At 38.4% G+C, this 20,927-nt stretch overlaps 1 protein-coding gene across 2 annotated transcripts in view; it reads right to left on the bottom strand.

Moving 5' to 3' along the window:
* Positions 1-19,516: 19,516 nt before the first annotated feature.
* The window catches only part of adad2 (adenosine deaminase domain containing 2), a 17,576-nt gene continuing 16,165 nt past the window's right edge, over positions 19,517-20,927 (bottom strand). For both annotated transcript variants that reach the window (XM_005727802.1, XM_005727803.1), the window contains exons 10-11: positions 19,937-20,069; positions 19,517-19,818 (exon numbers count right to left, since the gene is read on the bottom strand). In XM_005727802.1, coding sequence (XP_005727859.1) covers positions 19,708-19,818; positions 19,937-20,069 — 244 coding nt within the window. In that variant the 3' untranslated portion in view covers positions 19,517-19,707. The remainder of the gene's footprint in view (positions 19,819-19,936; positions 20,070-20,927) is intronic.

Below are 20,927 nucleotides of genomic sequence, written 5' to 3'. Positions count from 1 at the left end.
TTTATTTTTAATGAATTTGTTTTTTTTTTGTTTTTTTAACTTCACATTTTATACGGATGGTTTTGTTGCACAGGGACAGATACCAACCTACTGAAGGCCATGCATGTAGCCTTGAAAGAGTAATTACGTCTTCATGTTCAGGTAGTGTTGACAGAAAGCAGTGCATGTTTGTCAGAGCTAATTACCGTTTCACGTATGCTTTTGTGTGGCCGTGATTTTTTTCCTCCTACACTTTTATAGATTGACTTTTTGTCCCACCTGCACACACATAATAGCACGAACCGACCAATCACAGCCAGACAACAGCATTACCTGCTTCACGGTCACAGACAAAGGTTTGTGACTTGATTTTTATGCATCGTCTCAGAGCTTGTTTGAAACCAGTGATCTGAGACTTTGCAGGATGAAGTGTAGTTGCTGAGAATCTCGACCAGGATTTACTTTCAGATTCATCTCCTGGCTTTCAGGCGATTCTGTCGAAGGTAAGTTCTTCACTTATGCTCAAAAATTTTGATAAACTTTGATGCTTCTAATAATTCTAATAATAAAAATACTTTATTATACAGTTAATGCACAAATAATAGTGTAATTATTTAATTTTATTTTTCAGATTTCATCATGGTCATCCTTCAAAATTACCTGAATGTTTTTTTCTCTCTGTCTCTGCTGGGCAGCCCGGGTCCTGCTAAAGCAGACGGTAGGAAGAACTAAAAAAAATGGAAAAAATACAAAAGAGATCACAATTTATTTGATCACAAATCATGTTTGCGTATTACTTGAAGCCACGGTTATCTAAAACAAACCTCACGTATATCATGTAGAGCCATTAAAGACCACAAGGTGAAAGGTGGAAAAGCATGATGTAATACTGTAGACAGTTTAACTGACTCCAGATTCAGCTCCTGCTGACTAAATAAGTAAAGAAGAAAAAAATGTTCTTCACACGTTCCTTTTAAAGTGGCCGGGTCTGTAAAAGTGGCCGCAAAACACACTGATGATGATTTCTAAAGCAAAAAGATAATTACCCATTAGGGTAATTTTTGACAATGAAAAAAAAAAGAGTTGCAATGAGACTAACAGTTAGGTTTATAAGTGTTTTTTCTTTCTTTTTGTGATTGAGCTTCCGTACACCATCACAGTGCGTTTCAAATCAAACAATCTATGGGTTAAATTCAATGTTAACAAAAGCATTGACTTAACTTTGAGGAATTTTTATACAGTCCCCCATTTTCAGATGTTCAAAGGTAAGTGGACTCACAGAATTTTAAGGGTTATAAAGGTTGATTTTTTTTAAGAGCTGTGCCAGCTCTTTTAGATGTTTTCTATCTTTTGAGTCTAAAGTATGAAAAAGGGCTTCTTGAAGATGTCTCTTGGACTGGTAGATCCACCCAACCCCTCATCAAGTGTTCTTTACTTTGTTAGATGTTTTAAGGCTGTTTTTCTTAACCATGGAAATAATTCTTTTAGGAAATAATCATGGAAATAATTCAATTTTCGTTGCTTTTTGTGGTCTTTCTGGCTTTTTGTTGTTGGTGAGTTGGTTGGTGCATGCAAGCTTTGTAAGAATGAGGCAGATTGCTGATTACTGCTAAAGTTTTTGCTGTCTCTCTGGCCGGGTTGTTTTGCCTTTTCAGCCCAATAATGGAGTTTCACTGAAAAGCCTGGAATAAACTCCACTCTTTTTGCTGCTTAATAACCAGAGAACAGAACCTCCCTGCCAGTCAATTGTCCAATTAATTATGAACCTCTAAAAATGGGACATTATGCATAAAACAGTTCAAACACTTCAATAATATAGTAATTATTTAATTCAGATGAATAATTTAAAACATATTTCGTTTCAACAGACAAACAAACCAAAGAAAAAACCCAACCCTGTTTAAATACGAACATAATTGAGGTTTCCCAACACACTGCGACAACGCTCAGTTTTAACTAAAACTGCAAAAGGATCAAACTCAATGCAGAAGCTGAATTAAGTGTCTTAATTACTTGAAAACCAGACTGTACACACTCCTTTCAGGAATGAAAAATGTTCTTTTTTCATATAATACCCAGCAAAACCAGTTAAGAAGCTCCAAAAGTGATTTGCTTCCACAACAATGTATGGTGAAAATCTACCAGTGGATCTATCAACATCCACTGCTCATTTCCAACCAAAATACACAACAAAGTCTGGACATTGTCCAATGATCAGGAAATCCATCCAGAAAGACAGTCTCAAGATCTCATAAATAAATTAGAATACATGATCAATAAACAGCATTCAGTATTGTAATAGGAAAGTTATGTAATGTCCAGAAGGTTCTGAAGGTAAAACCTTCTCCCTTTGTTCAGATTTCCTGCTGTGGAAGCACTTTTTTATAAAAACGATGTATTTTTCTCTCAGTGCCTAGGTTCAGTCTATGGGGGGAAGTGGCTAATTTCACTGCGGGATGCAGCCACTGGACACTAAAGCGTCAGATCACCATCCCCGCCCTGCAAGAGCTCACAGTCTGCTTCTACCTGAATCTAGAGGAGGTACTGATGATAAATGTCCTGCAGTTATAACTGGTTTAACTGTCACAGGGATATTTTTAAAGGTGCTGAACAGTTAAAGAAATGAAATCTCACTAACTCCAAACATGTCTAGACCATAGGTTCCTCACCGTGGACCGCCTTTATGTACCGACATCCAAAGGCACAGTATGCTGAGCTGGGGCTGGGGTTTAAGGCGGGACATTTAGTGGTCTGGTTGTTTGGCGTGGAGTGGAGGACCCAGAAGATCAACCTCCTTGAGTCACAGTGGTACCCACTATGCCTGACCTGGTCACATACGAAAGACAGACCTGCCCTATACCTTAAAGGGACCCTGCTGAACCTCACGGCAGGTGGGTTTCCTCTCATCGTGTGTTCTTTAAAAGCCTAATTTTATTCTGGGATTAGAAATAAAGATTGGTGAAGAAATAAAGATTTTTTTTTTAGAAATGGCTTTTGGGATCTAGAAGTCTGATCCTCTCAGTTTTCTCCTGTAACTGATTCTGATTTTCCTACACAGGCTGTCAGGCAATACTGAATGCAGGTGCTCCTTTTCAGTCTATTATCTAAAAATTGTCTGGCTGGAACATCTCAATGATTTATATATTGATAACACGGTTGCATCAAGTGATAATCTGCTTACAAAGGTCACTATCAAGAGTTATAGCCGTCTTGTGTTTTTGCTCATGACGTCTTAAATGAATGTGGGCTACAGCTACATTCTCTGTTTAGAAAATGATATGGAAAACCTGCCTTGGCTGTTTCAGTGATTTTTTTAGTCGTTCCTTGACCACCTTTTGTATGCCTTCCCTCTCTCACAGTCCTCTATGGAGCTGCTTCTTCTGCCTCCTCTTCGTGCTCCACACTGGCCCCCAATGGATCGCTCACTCTGGGATCAGGTCATTTCATTGTAAACGGCAACATAAAGATCATTCCTATATCCCGTGTGTCGGGAAAACTCTCTCTGTTTCGGATGTGGGGGAGAGAACGCAGCAGCAAGGAAGTGGCATCAATGAACTGTACAGAGGGGGATGTTGTGAAGTGGGAGAGAAACAACTGGGACACTCAGATCTGTGCTCCACTACAAGATTGCAGCCTGAATTGCAGTGAGCATGCAACTTACAAACCCTGAATACTTTCACTTGAAACCTTTGCCGTTATCATCTGATTTTATTTTACTGCAGTAAATGCCACATTCATCAAGCTTTTTCCAGCCTCAGTGATAGTTTGTTGGCTGTCTGTGGTGTATCCCCTCACATTAAATACTCACCACCTGTCTATTTGGCAGTTAAGTAAATGTAAAAACAAATTCATAATCAATTAGATGAAAATTCGAAGCATTAATCAAGCAGCTTGTTTCATCTCTACAAAACTGGAACAGTCTACAGTTTCAATAAGATGATAAATGTTGACACTTTTACTTGTTAATGATTCTAATTTCTTGGCTACTAAATGCAGGAATTTTATGAAAAAAAAACATTCCAGTTTTTCTCAGAAATATGGAAGAAGTCAGAACTCAGAACCCCCAAAGATTTTTTTCTTTTACTGGCCCTAATCCTCTTTCATAGCACTATAGAGCTTAGTTTACATAAGAAAATTCCTTTCACACAGTCTGTTCAGCCATATGAAAAACGCAGTATTAGTTCCACGTGAATCTTTCCCTCTAGCTGAAAGCGCTGCTCCAGTTTTAGGTCAGTGCAGATAGGAAAAAATACAGTTTGATCTTTTCTTCATATCGTAATACAAAATATATAGTTTATGACAGTGGTTCTCAACCTATGGGGCAGGTCGCAGTCGTGGGGCAGGGAGACACACCAGGTGGCTGCTGGTGAAACTAAGCTGAATAAATGTATTTTTTTAGGAAAAATAAAAATGCTGATGCTTTTACACAGACTTTCAATTAAGTCAAGTCCGACTTGGATCCTTTTAATTGTTAATGATTGATGGAAACGGTGGGCTGTAAAGTCATTTTACTCTGCAGGCTTCTGAGGTTTGAGAGCTACTGGTTTATAATAATAAGCAGCCATTATTAAATAGAGGCAGAGTGATGTGGGGATTTTTAAGACTGATACCAATATTTAGTTATTCAATAATCCGATATATCGACTGATACTTTTTTCTTTATTCAGACAAAAAAACCCAGAGATTTCTCAGCATTTGTTATCTGTAGTTATTTATGAGTCCTCACTAAGATAATATGACAATTTCTCCCTTCTCTCCTTTACTTTCAAGCCCAGTGGTATATTGGTCAGGTTCAAATATTTATAAGATAAAGAAAAAAATCTGTCAAACTGTAAAAAATACATATATATATAAATATATACACACTGAAGTAGGCTTGAAAGTTATCACTCTTGTTTTTTTATGGTCTTAAATGAAATCTACAAACATTTAATGCAGTTTTATGTTCTCTTTGGCAGCATGGTCCATTTACCAAGTGAAACTGATAATTACTATTATTCGTCAGGATGAGAACAAAACTGAGATCTACACAGCCAGAGACATCGCACACCAATGGGTAAAACAAACAAAAACTTTAAAAAAAAAAGGTTTATTCATCTATTTTTAAATTCTTGAAAAACTGTTATAAGAATAATTATTTTTATTACCTCTACCAATGAGTTCATGTCATTTATTCCATTTTTTAAAATATATATTCTGAAGAGAAATTCACAGACTCAATCCAGATATTGTTTTGGATCCAGGAATTTTGTGCGTGCTGTGGCGGGAATTTGTGTAGGGTCAGACTTCTCGTCATTTATTTCTCTGAAAAATTCCAGACCCTGCTGCTTTGGACTTCATTATACTGTGCAGGCTTTACTTTACATTTATTCAGCAGCAGTAAATCTCAGCGGCTATAACACTGCCTTCTGCTCTTTGTTGTTCCTGCAGCTCAGACAGGAGCTGCCGAGCGACATCTATTTACACATAGTATCTGTGTTTGAACTGTCCAGGTAGGAGATGATTTACATTTGCAATAAAATTCATTTGAATCTCACTGTGTGTCACACAATTAAATCTTGTTTTATAGTACATGTCAGAGGGGAGGAACAAATGGGCCATAAGGTTACTGAGTTTCTTTGATTTTCTTATTTTCAGATCCAATACAGAAGACCTCGTAAAAACACCATATGAAGACCAGCTGGTAAGAACATCAGAGCTCCACTGATGCATCAGGTTGATGTATGTATGTGGGGATGTTATCTTAATGCAAATATAGCTGTGTCTGTTTGGCCAGTAGGACAGTAGGAGTGTAAGACCTGGACAGCATCTTTATCAGCATCTTGTTTCATACGTATTAAATGTTCTTCTATTCTTCAGATGCGGTTCAGGCCCTCCAGTGTCAACAGGTAATATGGTAGAGAGTTACAGTTCCCAGAATATTGTGTGATTTCTATCTGACTTTTTTTTTTTAATGTACAGACAGGTTTCTTTCATTTGTATATAAAACAAAACAAAAAATTTTTGTAATCTGGGAAAAACATTCATCTTAATAGAAAAAAAAACCTTGGTTGGGCTTTAACTTTGGTTAAAGAGCCCAAAATAATCGAAATACCTGAAAAGCCTTGTTGTAGAAGAGAATAAGAATGTGGTATCTAAAGCATGACTTTGTGTCTTCCTTGTAGTTTTCGCTGCAACGTATATGTGAATGTCATCCCTGCTGTGGATGTGGCAGATGTGCAGTCTCTAATAGCCACGAGGCTTAAAAATCCCTACAACGACCCCAGTGGTTTGTTACAGCTGTGGGCTGATGCAGAAAACATACACACCACACCTGTCGGTAGGAAACAATTCTCAACAGAAACTGATAATAGTTAATAAAAACTAATTATAGTTCTTATTCGTACATAATAACCAAAAAACTTTATTTTTTTATAATCTCATTTGGCTTTCATAACAGTTTCTTCCTGGTCTTGCCTTGTTTTTTTTAAATTTGGTATTTTTCAAAAGTCTCTTTTGTTGCAAATAGTTTTTAATAGTTTTCTTTCCAGAAACTTGCTTTGGATGAAACGTTTGTGTGATCTTTATTTGAATCCAATAAATCCCAAGTTTTCCATTAGTTTCAGTATTTCAGATTCTGTTTTCTTGGTCGAATAATCTCTGCAAAGCTTTGCAGTAGCTTTAGGTCATTACCTTGGTATATGCACCAACAAGCAATCAGTTTAAGTTTGCAAGTTTTTAATGTTCTCCAGCTTTTCTGCAGACACAGAGGAGGAATATCAAACTGAATTCACATTTATATTCCCAAATTTTAATTGACAAACTGGACTTTCTTGAGTGCATAACGTTCAATCACAAAAATTAATTTATCTAATTAGTAATGAAATAAATGAAATTTTAAGGGTGTTTTTATATTTATTTCCATTTTTATATATTTATCTATATTTTAACATGAACAAATATCATTTTGATTGAAGCGTTTGTGCATACATTTGGACTAACCGTTACAGAAACAACATTTTTGTAATAACAAATATTGTTCATTTAAAGTAGACGTGGCATAAACTGTTCATTGTGTGTTGGTCTAACCAATTAATAAGCACTGTACGTGTGCGGTCTTGTGAAGTATTTGCAGAAAAACTCATTGTGGGTCTCTGACATGCATCTTCCAGATGGTTTCTTAGTTGAAACCAGCAGCTCCAGTACGATGACACAGCCTTCTCCGGTGACAAATATTACCTCTACAACCACAATACCATCCTCCACACCCTTTTCTACCACCGAATTTAGACCCCCAACCACAAGCATCATCACAAGTACAAGTTCTACTACCGTAGCCACGCCCATGACCATTGCCACAAACCCTGAAAATGTCTCCGGTCAGTTTCACAACTGCATGTACGGTTCATCTGACATCATAAATTACTTGGTGAAAACTTTCTGATCTGTCTCAATTTCCTTTGCAGAACTGTATTTTCAGGTTAAGGTGAACGTGTCCATAACAGGCGGCTGTGACTCAGAACAGATCCTTAGGTCCTGGGTAAGTCTTACAGAACACCCAAGCTCTTATTTTAAGATACAGGAAACTATTTTTCCTTCACCTGGTTAAATATAGGGGTGTAAAATCCTGACAGTAGAAGTAATGCAGTAAAATGAATGCTAACTTCCTCTTCACAGCTCAACAATAGCCTACCAAACAACTTGATGACAGTGCTTGAATTTCAGCTGGTCCCCAAAGCTCAAAGGTAGAGTACCACACATCAACTCACCCAGAAATATGTCACATTCTGATGAACGCAAAGGTCTTTCAATTTGAACAACTTAAGTTACTGATCTCACTTCCAGAAATCATCCTAAGCTGCAGTCAGAATCCCCTACCAGAGTAAGTAAGCATAAAAAATATGTCAGTGCCTTCTTAAACCAAAAGGCTGTTTCTGCCCTGAAAGCTTCATCTTCATCCTTTTTACTCTTTCCCAGGTATTAGCAGACACAGTTTCAAGGTAAGCTTTGTGTGTCTCCGTACAATTTTATTTAGAACTGATTACAATAAACAAAAAATTTGAAATTCTGCCTGGAGGAGGAGGAAACTGGCTGCTACGTTGTTCATTTTTATTTGCCTTTACGCAGATAATATTAAAAAAGTATAACATCATGATGTTATATTTGCTATGTACATGAGCGCATTGTCATTCTGCAAACCATATTTAGCTCTGTTACTTCCAGAAGAGAGAGCTGTATTTTCCAGGTCCAAGTCATGATGCAGTCAGACATACATGAAATTGAAGAGAAGATACGAAACATACTGCTGACACCTTATAATCAGGGGTCCATCTCCATACTCACTGAGGACATAGAGATAAGCCAGATACGTGAGTTCAAAAAAAAAAAAAAGGGGGGGGACCCAGCCCTTTTTTTGATCTCTTTCTCAAACATCTCAATGTTCCAGTGTCGTTTAAGTGCAATGCAGAAATGCGCCAAACCCTGAAAGGCCTGTTTGTGTGGCCTGAAACTTCAGGAGGAGAAACTGCCAATCAAACGTGCCCAAAGAACCCGGACCACCACGCCACTCGACACTGGTGAGAGCTCGGACTGTTAATCATTTTTCATTTGTAGTCCAAGTGAAACATCTCACAAAATATGTGATTAAATGGCAACAGGTCAGTGACATGGTTGAGTTTAAAAGCAGCATAGTGTGAAAGACTGCTGGGCAACTCGCTGCAATGAATCTGTGGGTTTCGTCATCTATGTAGGTGACTTTTTTAAAAGCTTAGAATTATCAGGGCTGCTGGATTTGTCTACTCAACAATATAAACCTTTACTAGTGAAAAAACATTTAAAAAATTACTGGGCTTCATCCTCTTGATGCCCTGGATATCTGCAGCTAAAGTAATGGAAATCAATCCAGCAGTAAAGATTTATTAGACCAACACTGCTAAAGTACACATGCTCTGACATTTGTCCTCATGTTTACAGTTGAAGTGTGCTGTGTGTTTTATGTATTTGTCTGGCTGATAAATTTAACACATGGATACATACGAGTCTGAGTATTAATCACATCCGTTGGTATACATTTATATGGCTTTACTGCTGTTCTAAAGACTGCGTGTTGACTCAGTGTCACAACACTCAGTGATGGCTCTGCTGTAAATGCATTAATCAAGACCTCAGTGTGACTAATGAGAGGTTAAATGATCGGTAATTCTCAGAATCAAAATGGCTCACAGCTGTGTGAGGTCTCACATAATGTCACCAATCCATCCAATTAACCTCATTTCTGTTGTTGGGTAGTTAGCCGATGCCATTTATTTTCCAGTAAGAGTGCGGCTAGCAAATGTTGATATGTAACATGCTGAGGTGGCAGTATAACCAGATGATGAAAAATTTAAAAAAAGGTTAAAGGTTTTACTCTCTGCAGATTTTTTTATGCATTCTCCCTCTGTCCACCTTCTGTTTGACAGTAAAGGCAAGCTCAATACCCATTGGATGGCTCCAGAGCTGGAAGACTGTGGTCCAGTGGTGGAGACCATCCCTGACCTGTACCATGTCAGTGTAACTGCCGGTCAGTCACAGACTTTTTTCCCAGCTCTAAAATTACCCAAACATCTGTATTTCCAACATAAACCCTGTTACATATTAGACATGTGCTGTGTTACAAGTTAGAATGGGATAAAAATGCCTGTTTCACAAGTTGTGCCATTTAACTTCCAGATAGTGCTCAGGATGTGGTAGATATGATTGAAGTCTTACTGAGTAACCACTCCACACTCAACTATGACGAACTGACGATAGTCCTCAACAAGCTGCAGGACATCATTAACGTCAGTGTGGTCACACCAGAGCTGGGCCAAGCTCTTCTCAACATTATTTCAAACATACTGAAATCTGAGAGCAACCTGGTGCCTTTTACTAACAAGTAAGGAATGAATGCAGAACAAGAAATAAACTTTTCCAACAATCTGATGTGGGGACACTAAAATCTTCTGTTTTCTCTCCAGCATCCTGAATATTACAGAAGCAATGGGAGACAGGATAGTGGGTTATGAGGGTTCCTCCACCCTGGTCGCTCCAGCCATCGGCATCGCAGTGGTGGATGTAGTTCCTGGAGAGTTTAACAGTTTAATGATTGGAGTGGCGTCTGATGCTACTGGCAAAAAACCCGAGGTCGGCAAAATTTCTCTGTAAATTTTCTTCCTCATTCTGTTGCTCGCTTCGAACTTCAGCAGGTCTACTCGACTATGTCTACAAGGCTGCTGCCATGTGATTGGCTGATTTCATATTTTGTCATTTGCCCCATCTCTCTCCCCTCGCTCCATCTCAGCAGCTTGCTTCCTCTTCCTGAGCCTGGTTCTGCTGGAGGTCTCTTCCTGTTAAAAGGGAGTTTTTCCTTCCCAATGTTGCCAAGTGCTTGTTCATAGGGCAGTCCTGTGCTTGTTGGGGTTCCTCTCTAATATTGTAGGGTCTTTATGTTATAATATAAAGTGCCTACAGGCCACTGTTGTTGTCAACTGGAACTATATAAATAAAACTGAATGTCTGCATTAAGAAGCAGGTGAACAGGTGTTACAAAAGGTTTCCACATGTGGAATAAAACATGCTACTTTGAACCAATAAATGTAGGCTTTTCTACAGTCATTGCTTTGAACAGTGCTGTTTGCAGCAGCTTGAAACTGACACTAAACATGGTCTTTTTTGGCGATATTTAAGCAAACATACAGATGAGTCTGTACTTACCGCATTAATGCTGCTCAAATTGTCTTCAGTGCATCTCAGAAATCAACGGTGCTGTTAGCTGAAACATGTTGCCTGAGCTTTAAAAAGAATTAAGAAAATTTGTCTTTATAGATTTTTATCAACAGGTATCCCCTCAACAGCACACTGGCTTTCATCTCCCTCCCATCTGCCCTGCAGCACTGCTTCCCCCAACAAGCCCCAAATCAGACCCCACCGAGAATCCAGTTTCAGTTCTACGCCATCGCGTCGCTCTTTAAGGTGGTATTTTCTATGAAGCCACTTCTTTGTGAAGAATTGCTCCTAGATGCTTATTAGTGAAACATGTTATTCATATGTACTGTGTTTTAACTTCAGGGGAGACAAATAGATCAGACCCTCAACACTTTTGTGGTGGCAGCCAGTGTGACCAACGCCAGCTGTCCAATCAAAGACCTGGAAGAAGATATTGAAGTCACACTCCAACATCTTATACCAAACACAGTAGGAGAGGTTGTTCTATCAATATACACTGCGTGTAATGAAAGCACCTTTAATCAATGAATGCATTAATGTTTCTTTTGTCTCTGATTAAGCCTTACAAGCAGGTCGAGTGTGTGTACTGGAACTTCAATAAAAACAGTACGTCCTGATCTCAGTCCTATTCTTCCAAATCAAATCAACTCTGGAAGAAGCGGGCCACATTAAACATTACTCTTCTCATGCAGATGGACAAGGAGACTGGGACAATTATGGATGTCGGAAATACAACAGCAGCCCTTACTACACAACCTGCCTGTGTGATCATCTCACACACTTTGGAGTTCTTCTGGTACAAACTACTACTTTAATATTGTTTTTCTGTTTCCTAAAAAGCACATTTTGGCAGAGCACTTTAAAGTTTTGGTAACGGCAGCAACAATACACACACTACTAATTATGTTTTTCTTTTTCTTGTATCAAACTGAATTGCAGTGGTGTCAATATGCTTTGACCAGGCTTAACCAGCAGAGGGCACTAAAGGAATAATATTTAAAAATAAACTACTGCAAAGAAAAGTTTGAAACAGTTCATTATGTTCGAGTAACTCCCGACAACATATACTGTAATGGGATTGCTGTTTTGCAACAATTGCACCATTATTAATAATAATAAATATGAGAAATGCCTCCTGGGCTATTCAGTACCAAGAACGCCAAAATTAAATGAATAAATTCATCATTAAATAACTAAATGTGTCTGTAATTAATTAAAAATTGAAATAAATACATAATGTATTGAATCTATAATTAATTTCTAATACATTTTATTTAAAAAGATTTACTTATTTCGCTAATTATTCCATGGTTTCTGTGGTGCAGACCAGTGTCCCTTATTCATTACTCTGTGGCTTTCAGCCTACAGAGTAATGAATGCCTACCGAAGAGGATTTTTTTAACCACTTTAAATTATTTGATTAACAAGTTGTTTCCTTTACATAAATTAATGTCAGATTTTTTCCCCTATATAATTAAACACAATAAAAATCCATAAAACCCCATTCCTATACTTTATCACTGAGCTATGATGAAACGAATTTTACTATAAGTGCTAGAGATAGTAAAAGTGTTTCAGTGTAGTAGTGGTTAGACAGATGCTGGGCTTTATGCAAGTTTACTTTATGTAAACTTGCATATGGGAACAGTTAGGAACAGGATCAGCCAAGAGCTAATAATGCACACTGGAAAATACAGCCCTGTAACCAAACGTCTCCATGTCTCCAGGATGTCGCCAGGACTCAGTTGGACCCTGGTAATGAGCAGATCCTGACCATTATCACCTATCTTGGTTGTGGAGTCTCGTCACTCTTCTTGGGAATTACCGTTCTCACGTACACGGCTTTCGAGTAAGCGTTTTCTGCTTATATGCAGCACAGATCTGTGGGTGCTACTACAGGCCTGTCAACGCCAATTCAAATGTATGAGGAAAACTATTGTTTTAAGTGAGGCACACATTGTTTTCAGTGTTAGAAAACAGCAAAGGATATGCTGAAGTTTCACTTTCATGGTGGTATTTTAATGCATGCATTTCTCAGGGTTGTTGAGTTTACTTCACTGCTAAAGGTTTTTCTGTACGTGTATCTACATGTAGCACAAAAGTATCATAGTACCTAACCTCTCGACTTTCTCCACGATATCTATATCTCTCTTAGAAAGCTTCGTAGAGACTACCCCTCTCAGATTCTCATCAACCTCTCTCTGGCCCTGCTGGGCTTGAATCTGGTGTTTCTGGTCAACTCCTGGCTGTCCTCCTGGGGTCTGTACCCTCTCTGCGTGGCTGTGGCCTCCACCCTGCACTACTTCCTGCTTGCATCATTCACCTGGATGGGATTAGAGGCCGTTAACATGTACTTTGCCCTTGTTAAAGTATTCAACGCCTACGTGCCCTCTTATATGCTCAAGTTTTGTTTTCTGGGATGGGGTGAGTCACATTTTTGCATGACTGAATTTTAGTTAATGGCAACACAGAAAACATTATTACTTATATGGTGTGATGACAGCTCATAAAAATCTCTAATGGGACGCATTATGCTCATTTCCAGGTCCATCTCTAGATCGTTAGACTCTAGCAGAGATGCTCTGCATGAGTCATGGTTCCAAAATAATCTTTATCATATACTGGGCCCCAGTGCAGAGTATTAAACCATTTTGCTCCTCTCCCTTTAGGTCACCTTCTGATTGGCTGCACCTCACAAAATCAAAATTTAAACAGCAGATGGAGGGAACTGGGCCATATTAATGATTTCCCCTCTTTCTGAAATCATAAAGAGAATAAACTGCCTGACAAGGAGCTTTTTGAGCAGTGTGACACCTAAACTGTAGCCTCACAGCGATTACTTAAGAGTTTGGGTATTTTTAATATGATCATCAACAATTCTAAAAGTGCATTACATTAGACAGCTATTTTTATATAACAAAAAGGGTTAATTTTAAAAGCAATTATATTTTCTGTTTGTTTTTCTGAGGGTATGACATTGTAAGTACATACTTACTTGTATGTATTTGAAATCTCCATCCAGGGCTTCCTCTGGTGATTTGCATCCTGGTGCTCATCGTGAACAAAGAGGCCTACGGCAGTCACATCTACACAGACACTTCTTCTTCTACCTTACAGCTGCTGGACAACTCTGATAACTTGTGAGTTTTGGATTCATCTTTTATTCATTTTTCATATCTTGATACATACTTGATGATCTGAAGAGAGTTGAAGGTTTCATTCAGCTTTCACATAGAATCTCTCTCTATATCTAAAGAATCTATATCTATCTCTTAGCTGGAAAAAAATGAATATCACAACATATTTTCTCCAATTACAAAAGCAAATCCATGATGTAAAACTACAAATCTTCAAAAATAGATGAAACCATTTTCTTCACATTTTATTTTCAGCCAGATCAAGCTGATCTGATGTCATATTGGAAGTCATGTAACATGGTATTACACTCTCGGGCTATCCAAACACATGATTCAAGAATGATAAGTCAGTAAGACGTTTTCATTAGTTGCAGAAGGTTCAAATACGACCACACTGATCATTCATCGTGTTCACTGATCTCGTCTACTAATGCCTCGTCTGTCTTCTTCCTGTTTGTCACCCTCCCAGCTGCTGGCTCCAGGACGATGTGACATTTTATGTGTCTGTGGTTGCCTACGCTGTGTTCATCTTTCTCTTCAACACTGGGGTAAATCATTTCACATTTCATTAAAGATTTTACTTGTTAGATTGTTATGTGTTCTCCTTATTCCTTTTAAATTCAACATTTTTCATTTGTTTCTATATCAGGATTTAACAGGCAACGTTTTTGATAATCAGTACAGACTGGATAACTTTTGTCTTCAGAAACATTTTTTGCGGCACAGATTCAACAACTTGCTGGAAAGATTCCTGAGACATTTTGGTATCCATTGACATGGCAGCATCACACAATTGCTGCAGATTTGTCAGCTGTGTGTCCATGATGTCAATCTTACGTTTTACCTAATCTGGTGATCACTGAGGCCTGGTGACTGTGAAGGCCATCTAAGAACCATAAATTCACTGCCATGTTTAAGGAACCAGTTTGAAATTTTCAGAAATTTTTGACATGGTAAATTATCCTGCTGCAGCAACCATGAGAAGATGGGTCATCAGAAATCTTCATTCTGATGCTCAGCCTGAATTTCCGCAGGTTGCCTTGACCATGTCTACATACCTAAATGCACTGAGCTGCTGCCATGTGATTGGCTGACTAGACATTTGCATTAATGAGCAGCTGAACAGTTTTATCTAACAAAGTGGCTGGTGGAGTTAGAAAAAAAACCCCCTTCATATTAGACACATTCTTTATTACTGTGTAAATTTGCTTTTGACCCTTTTACCATGTGCCTGTAATCCAACCACTCTGAGGCTTCTTTTCAATCTCCTCTTAGGTTTTTGTGGTGGTTCTAATCCAGATTCGACGTATGCGAGCCAACAGCCCGGCGGGGACCAGGAGTGGAGTCATGCAGGACTTGAAAGGAGTTGCCAGTCTAACCTTGTTACTGGGGCTAACATGGACTCTTGGCTTCTTTGGCTGGGGGCCAGGCAGAATAGTTCTGCTGTATCTGTTCTCTGGACTCAACAGCCTGCAAGGTTGTCCTTTTGTACAGAGGCAGTTAATGAAAGCTCGATAACGTCCAGATAGAATTTTATTTTAAGTTTGAAAGTCATCAAGCTTATTTTTACCATATAAGTAACTGTTTAGCCTCAATCTGTTGAGGTTTTTTTGAATACTTAACGTCTCGGTCAGCCAAGTGTGTCTTTATTAGCTGACATGAACATCTGGCTGTGTTAGTTCTTCTTTTCAGTCAGTCAAAACTATTTTGAGAAGTAAGGATAGTGTAATATGCCAAAGATCAAACATTATAAACATGCACGGACTTGTAAAAAGATGGTGCTTTACTTTTAAGAAGACGACCTTTTGGGTGTTGTTGTGGATTTATTTATTGTGTGAAATTTTGCTAACCACGTGTGCAGTTTTCCACAACAACCCGCTTTGCAACCGGAGTTCAAAAGAAGCTCGGATGAGGAAAAAAAAAATAGATGAAAAGGAAGATTTCAAACAGCCAAATGATGCAACCATATCACAACAGCTTTCACCTCTACTGATCTCTCTTATAATACTTTCTTTTGTATGAGTGAAGCAACCACCGCTGTTTACTTCTCTATATGAAATTATTCCAGAGAAAATTAGAAATACCTGCGCGAGGAACAAAGAGCTTCAAACCCAGATCTTATCTAATCTTGAGCTCACGACCTTTTCTTACTTTTCTATTTGCTGCAGGACTTTTCATATTCTTCTTCCACTGTTTAATGAAGGAGAATGTCAGGAAACAGTGGAGGATTCACCTCTGCTTTGGCCGTTTTCGACTTGAGGAGCACTCTGGTATGAGACCCACACGTAACACAGTGTGACCTCATCAATTCAGTTCAGTTACTTTTATGGCAACCTTTTTGTCGAGGCTCATAAAGTAGTACTGAAATTAGTACATGATACTGATACTATGCAAAGACTCGATCACACTCAATCTAACAAATCTGTTTGTTTTGTTTGGTGCTGTTAAAAGTTCAACTTATGGGGTAACTTGCAATGAAAGCAAAGCAGCAAACTCTACTTTGGGCTTCACTTATATTACTTGTCTGCCACTGTTGTCCAGAATGGAGCAACTCTGCTTCGATTGGAGCTCAGGCAAAGCCCAAAACAAATCCTCCGGGAGCAATAAGACCATCAGTCGGCTCAACTAAGTCCTCCTCCACAGATAGCACGTCAGCTTCCTCCAACTACAGCCAGCGAGATTCATCCTGCAAGAGACCAGATCTGGGTGAGAAAACTAGGCACCACACGTCCTGACTAAACTCATAACTATGATTCGGTCAAGACATTTCAGTACACTTATCATGAGCAAGATAAATTAAGTACATGATGACATTTCAGCGAGACGTTCATTCTTCGGTGGACTTTCCTCTGTTGACATTAAACTTCCTTGGTTCTAATCTGTTATAAGACATTTAAGCTTACAATTAAAAGTTACAGTTCATCCTGTTTAGATTCAGGCTCCTTAAAGTAAAACGATGATCACAGATCACCGTTGCATTCAGCTGCCAAAATTCACGCTGAAGGTCACTGCTTACATTAATGAGACTGCACTGACGTTAAGTAATTACCAGGCTTTGTAATTAAGCTGGTTTAGACAGAAGTAAAAGGACATGTCTGTTATTCCTTAAAAAGGTTTCCGTCAACCATCTGACAGCTCAATTTCAGTTTAAACTCCCAGGTATACATTCTTCTCACACACACAGGCTTTTCACACCTCTGAATTGCTCACAGATGTTTAATTATCTTGTAGGCCTTTTTATGAATTCGTTGGCGCTTCCTCAACCTCAGAGAAGCCCTTTGGGTCCGGGAGGTCCGCCTTCCTGCAGAGGGGTGAGCCCAACACCTGGCTGGAGGAATCATGTGCTTCACTAGCAAGAATAAAGAAGAGCGCAACACATTGACTACCACTAAAGATTTGTCTTAGTGTTTTTAGCCATGTAACATGAAACTGATCAGAAATTTTGCAAATATTTATTATTAAATAAATCAATAATGTCAACTGATTCAATGTTTAGCAACTACCACTAATACAGCACTGCTTCAACCTAATGCAGTTTTATCGTGTTTAATTATTGTAGCGATTTGTGTGTCTGCAGCATCAAACTGTGTGAATGACATGTTGTGTTTTTTTAAATTCTGAAACTTTCCAGAGTGGACATATTTTACAAAATGAAAGTTATTCCATGAGGATAAGTGTCAAAAAAAAAAAAAAACAAGACCCAGAAGTTTCCACAGTCCCTTTCTTAACCAGCACGATACGGCACTTGCGGGTAACATTTAATGAGGCTGCCTGCTGATGATCTGTTACTCGGTCTAAGGACTGTGATGCTCTTCTGCTCTTGATCAGTTGAGTACTGGTGCCTCTTTTTTTCCCTCCTTTGTGTTGTTCTGAGAATAAAGGCGAGCACAGCGTCGTACAAAATCTTTAGTTATTCGGCACTTTCCCACATTGACTAAATTATTAGAACCGTAACAGAGATATGTTTCAGAAAAAAAGTTTGTTTATTTGAGACTATAACCCAACCCAAAGGCTGATACTGTACACACATAACAAGCCAGATAAATCAATGTTTTAACCAGCATAACCAATTTCTGCTGTGCAAATTATTTTTCTAATGATCGTTTTAAATTATATACATGTAGGTAACCCAGCATGCCACTGGACCACAGAAACAAAGTGTATTTAGTTATTCCATTAAAATCCTCAATAATTTAGAATAAATAAATGTCTTTCAGAATTCTTCTCTGCTTAAATGTTATTTTAGATTAAAAAACATAAAACAAATATGCTTTTATTTCAGAATCAGGTCAACTGGAAAGTGATCCCAAAGTTTTAAGCAGCTGTTATATACCACAACTACACACAGTCTAAGCATAGTGTACTTTAATTCAGGATAACCACAGATGCAATCCATGCGATGTCAGACCAAATTAAACTGCAAGCATCGCTGCAGCTTCATTAGATATTGTTTTTCATGCAATTCTATTGTTTTTGTTTTTGCTAAATATTGTAAAAGAGCCTGTAATTATGGAGACACGAGCAGTTGCATCAGTTCCAAGGAGGAGTTGGTTGCCAAGCAACTGGTGAGTGGAGCCATGGTGACAATGAACCGTGGTACCACACAGTTTGTGTAAGAAAAAAAAAAAGTATTAAATTTAAGATGACAGAAGTCTCACTGTGTTCATCTTTATCCTAATTTCTTTTGCCAGAAACTGTTCTCAAACCAAACAACTCCACAACCATCCCTCAATCAGCTTACAGACGGAAAGATCACCACGCTTTATTTTTTCGTGGCTGCGAGTGCCATTTTGTTTGTGTAAATTCTGACACCTTTGTTCTGATCAACATATGATGTTTCTGAATAATTAGTCTAATTATGGACGTCTCTGCTGCTCATTTTAGAGAGCCCATGGAAACAAGTGTTTTTAAACTAGCGCAGTCTCTGTATGCTTTAATCATGCAGCTGCCATTCTTTGAGACGGGCTTGTAGCAATGTGGAGTCACAACTTATCCATCTCCCAGCACGATGCGTGAGAGCTTACTAAGGATATTTTTGTTTTATATTGCCTGTCTCACCTTTGCATCTGCAAAAAAGCTGGTGACAGTTCTGTCACGCTTCACCTTTCACTTCAAGAATACAAGATAGGTGTTGATTGAATTGACAGGTAAATTCTGAAGTTGTAGTTTTCGAGCTGTACAAGTTCCTGATTAATTAATACGCGTGCAAAACACAACGTTGTGCAATAGAAAGCATACAGAGAACGTGTGTTAATACCTAACATTTAAAACTAAAGAAAACATTTATTTTTCTCCATTTTACTTCATCTTAAGTTACTATTAAACACAAGAGAACACATGGACCTCATTACAGACCTTATTTTGGTTCTTCAGGTGCTGATTTTACTCTGACTGGACTTAGTTTGGCTACAAATGCACAAAAAATAAATGAAATAATTCACATTTACAAAAGGTCAAATGTTGAAAATAGTGAATGGCAGTAATATTAAATAAAAAACGCACACAGTTACCTTTTCATAACACGAGCTCCATAAAAGGAATTGTTCATTTTCAAGCTTCTGGCAATAATGTTGCTCAGTTCTACTTGACACGACAGAGAAAATGTTCCCCATTTTGTGCACTGTTAGCCTTTGAGCGATGTGTTTCCACCCACAACTCATTCAAACTGACTCCTTCAGTCTGGTGCACAACAGCAGGGCCTTGTTTATTTTTCTCAAACACCTACACAAACTGAAAACTCTAATGTCGTAGATAAAACAAAACTACAATTACTGTTGAAGGTAATTAGCAAAGTGCAGAGAAGAACAGCAAATCAAATCTCTCAAGGAACTTGGGTAAACATCGGCATGACGGGTTTCCAGCTGCGAGTTCAAGCGCTAAAGCAATCCACCAGCTTTTTGGAATTCCACAGTCCTGCGTGGTTTTCCAGGAACTGCTGTCTCACCAGCTCTTTGACCGTCTGGTAGACACTGGCTTCGACCTATAAAAGAATAAAACCATTTACATCATCAGACATCACATAAGTGAACTAAAAAGCCAACCTTCTATTACTCATCAAATGGAAAGCTTTGCACAGTTCACAGTGAGGATTCACAAACCTTGACACTGTGGTACGTGGGAAGCTCCAGCAGATAGGTGTGCCCACCCAGCTGTGCAACTTTGAGGAAATAACTGTAGAGGGCTCTCTTGCAAAGTCTGCTTGAGTAGCCAGGCACGCTCACAGAAGGAGAGCTGGAGAAACATTAAAATCCACCATTAACATTTTTCCAACAGTTAAGGTTTCCCACACATTACTTAAATTTGCTTTATGGTGCATTTGTCCTCTTTAAGTTTTCATTATACAACAAAAGATATACTATTTTTAATGCAAACAATTTTTAGGTGCATTTGATACCCCCCACCCCCCCCACACCCACACACACACACACACACACACACACACACACACACATTTCTTCTTAAAACTGCCGTTGAAGATTTTATTAGAAAAGAACAAAAAGACAGGAAGGTGAAGAGAAAAGGGGGAAATGATTGAAAAGGACCTCGGGCAGAAACGAATGCAGGCCACTATGGTAAGCTCTCTTCCTCTGGTACATGTAATGCACGCTCTACCAGGTGAGCTACAAATTATTTAAAGCTTTAAAAAACACCTTTCAGCTGTGGAGATTATGTGACCAGCAGCTAAGAAGGAAATGAAAATTGCCATTCCTCTTCCTGTTTTTGCTGCGCAATCAAACCTTCATTTTCCTAGAAATTATTTGCAGCCACTGGATATTAATGCTGATGGTGTCATTCTGCCACAATGCAATCAATAAAAAACATATTTTGCAGCACAAAAGTTGTCCTTTGTTAATTGAAATGCATTTTCCACCTGACAAGATTCAACTTTTCAATTCTGTATCATTTAATGTCCACATTCTTCCTTCGTTTGCAGTCCAACTTCATGTACAGGCACTGCTCATATTGACATGATACAACAATGTATCCAAAAGCTGTTACGGTTATCAGTTTGAATTGGGAGCCCGATTAAATACTCACACCTTCTTATTTAACCATATTAGACAATGTACAGTGATTGCAGCCAATTAG

This window comes from Pundamilia nyererei, unplaced genomic scaffold, assembly GCF_000239375.1.
Source record: "Pundamilia nyererei isolate P.nyererei 1_Seehausen unplaced genomic scaffold, PunNye1.0 scaffold00026, whole genome shotgun sequence".
Lineage (NCBI taxonomy): Eukaryota > Metazoa > Chordata > Actinopteri > Cichliformes > Cichlidae > Pundamilia > Pundamilia nyererei.
Note: the sequence above shows the minus strand (reverse complement) of the source record. Positions and strands in the feature narration are given on the sequence as shown.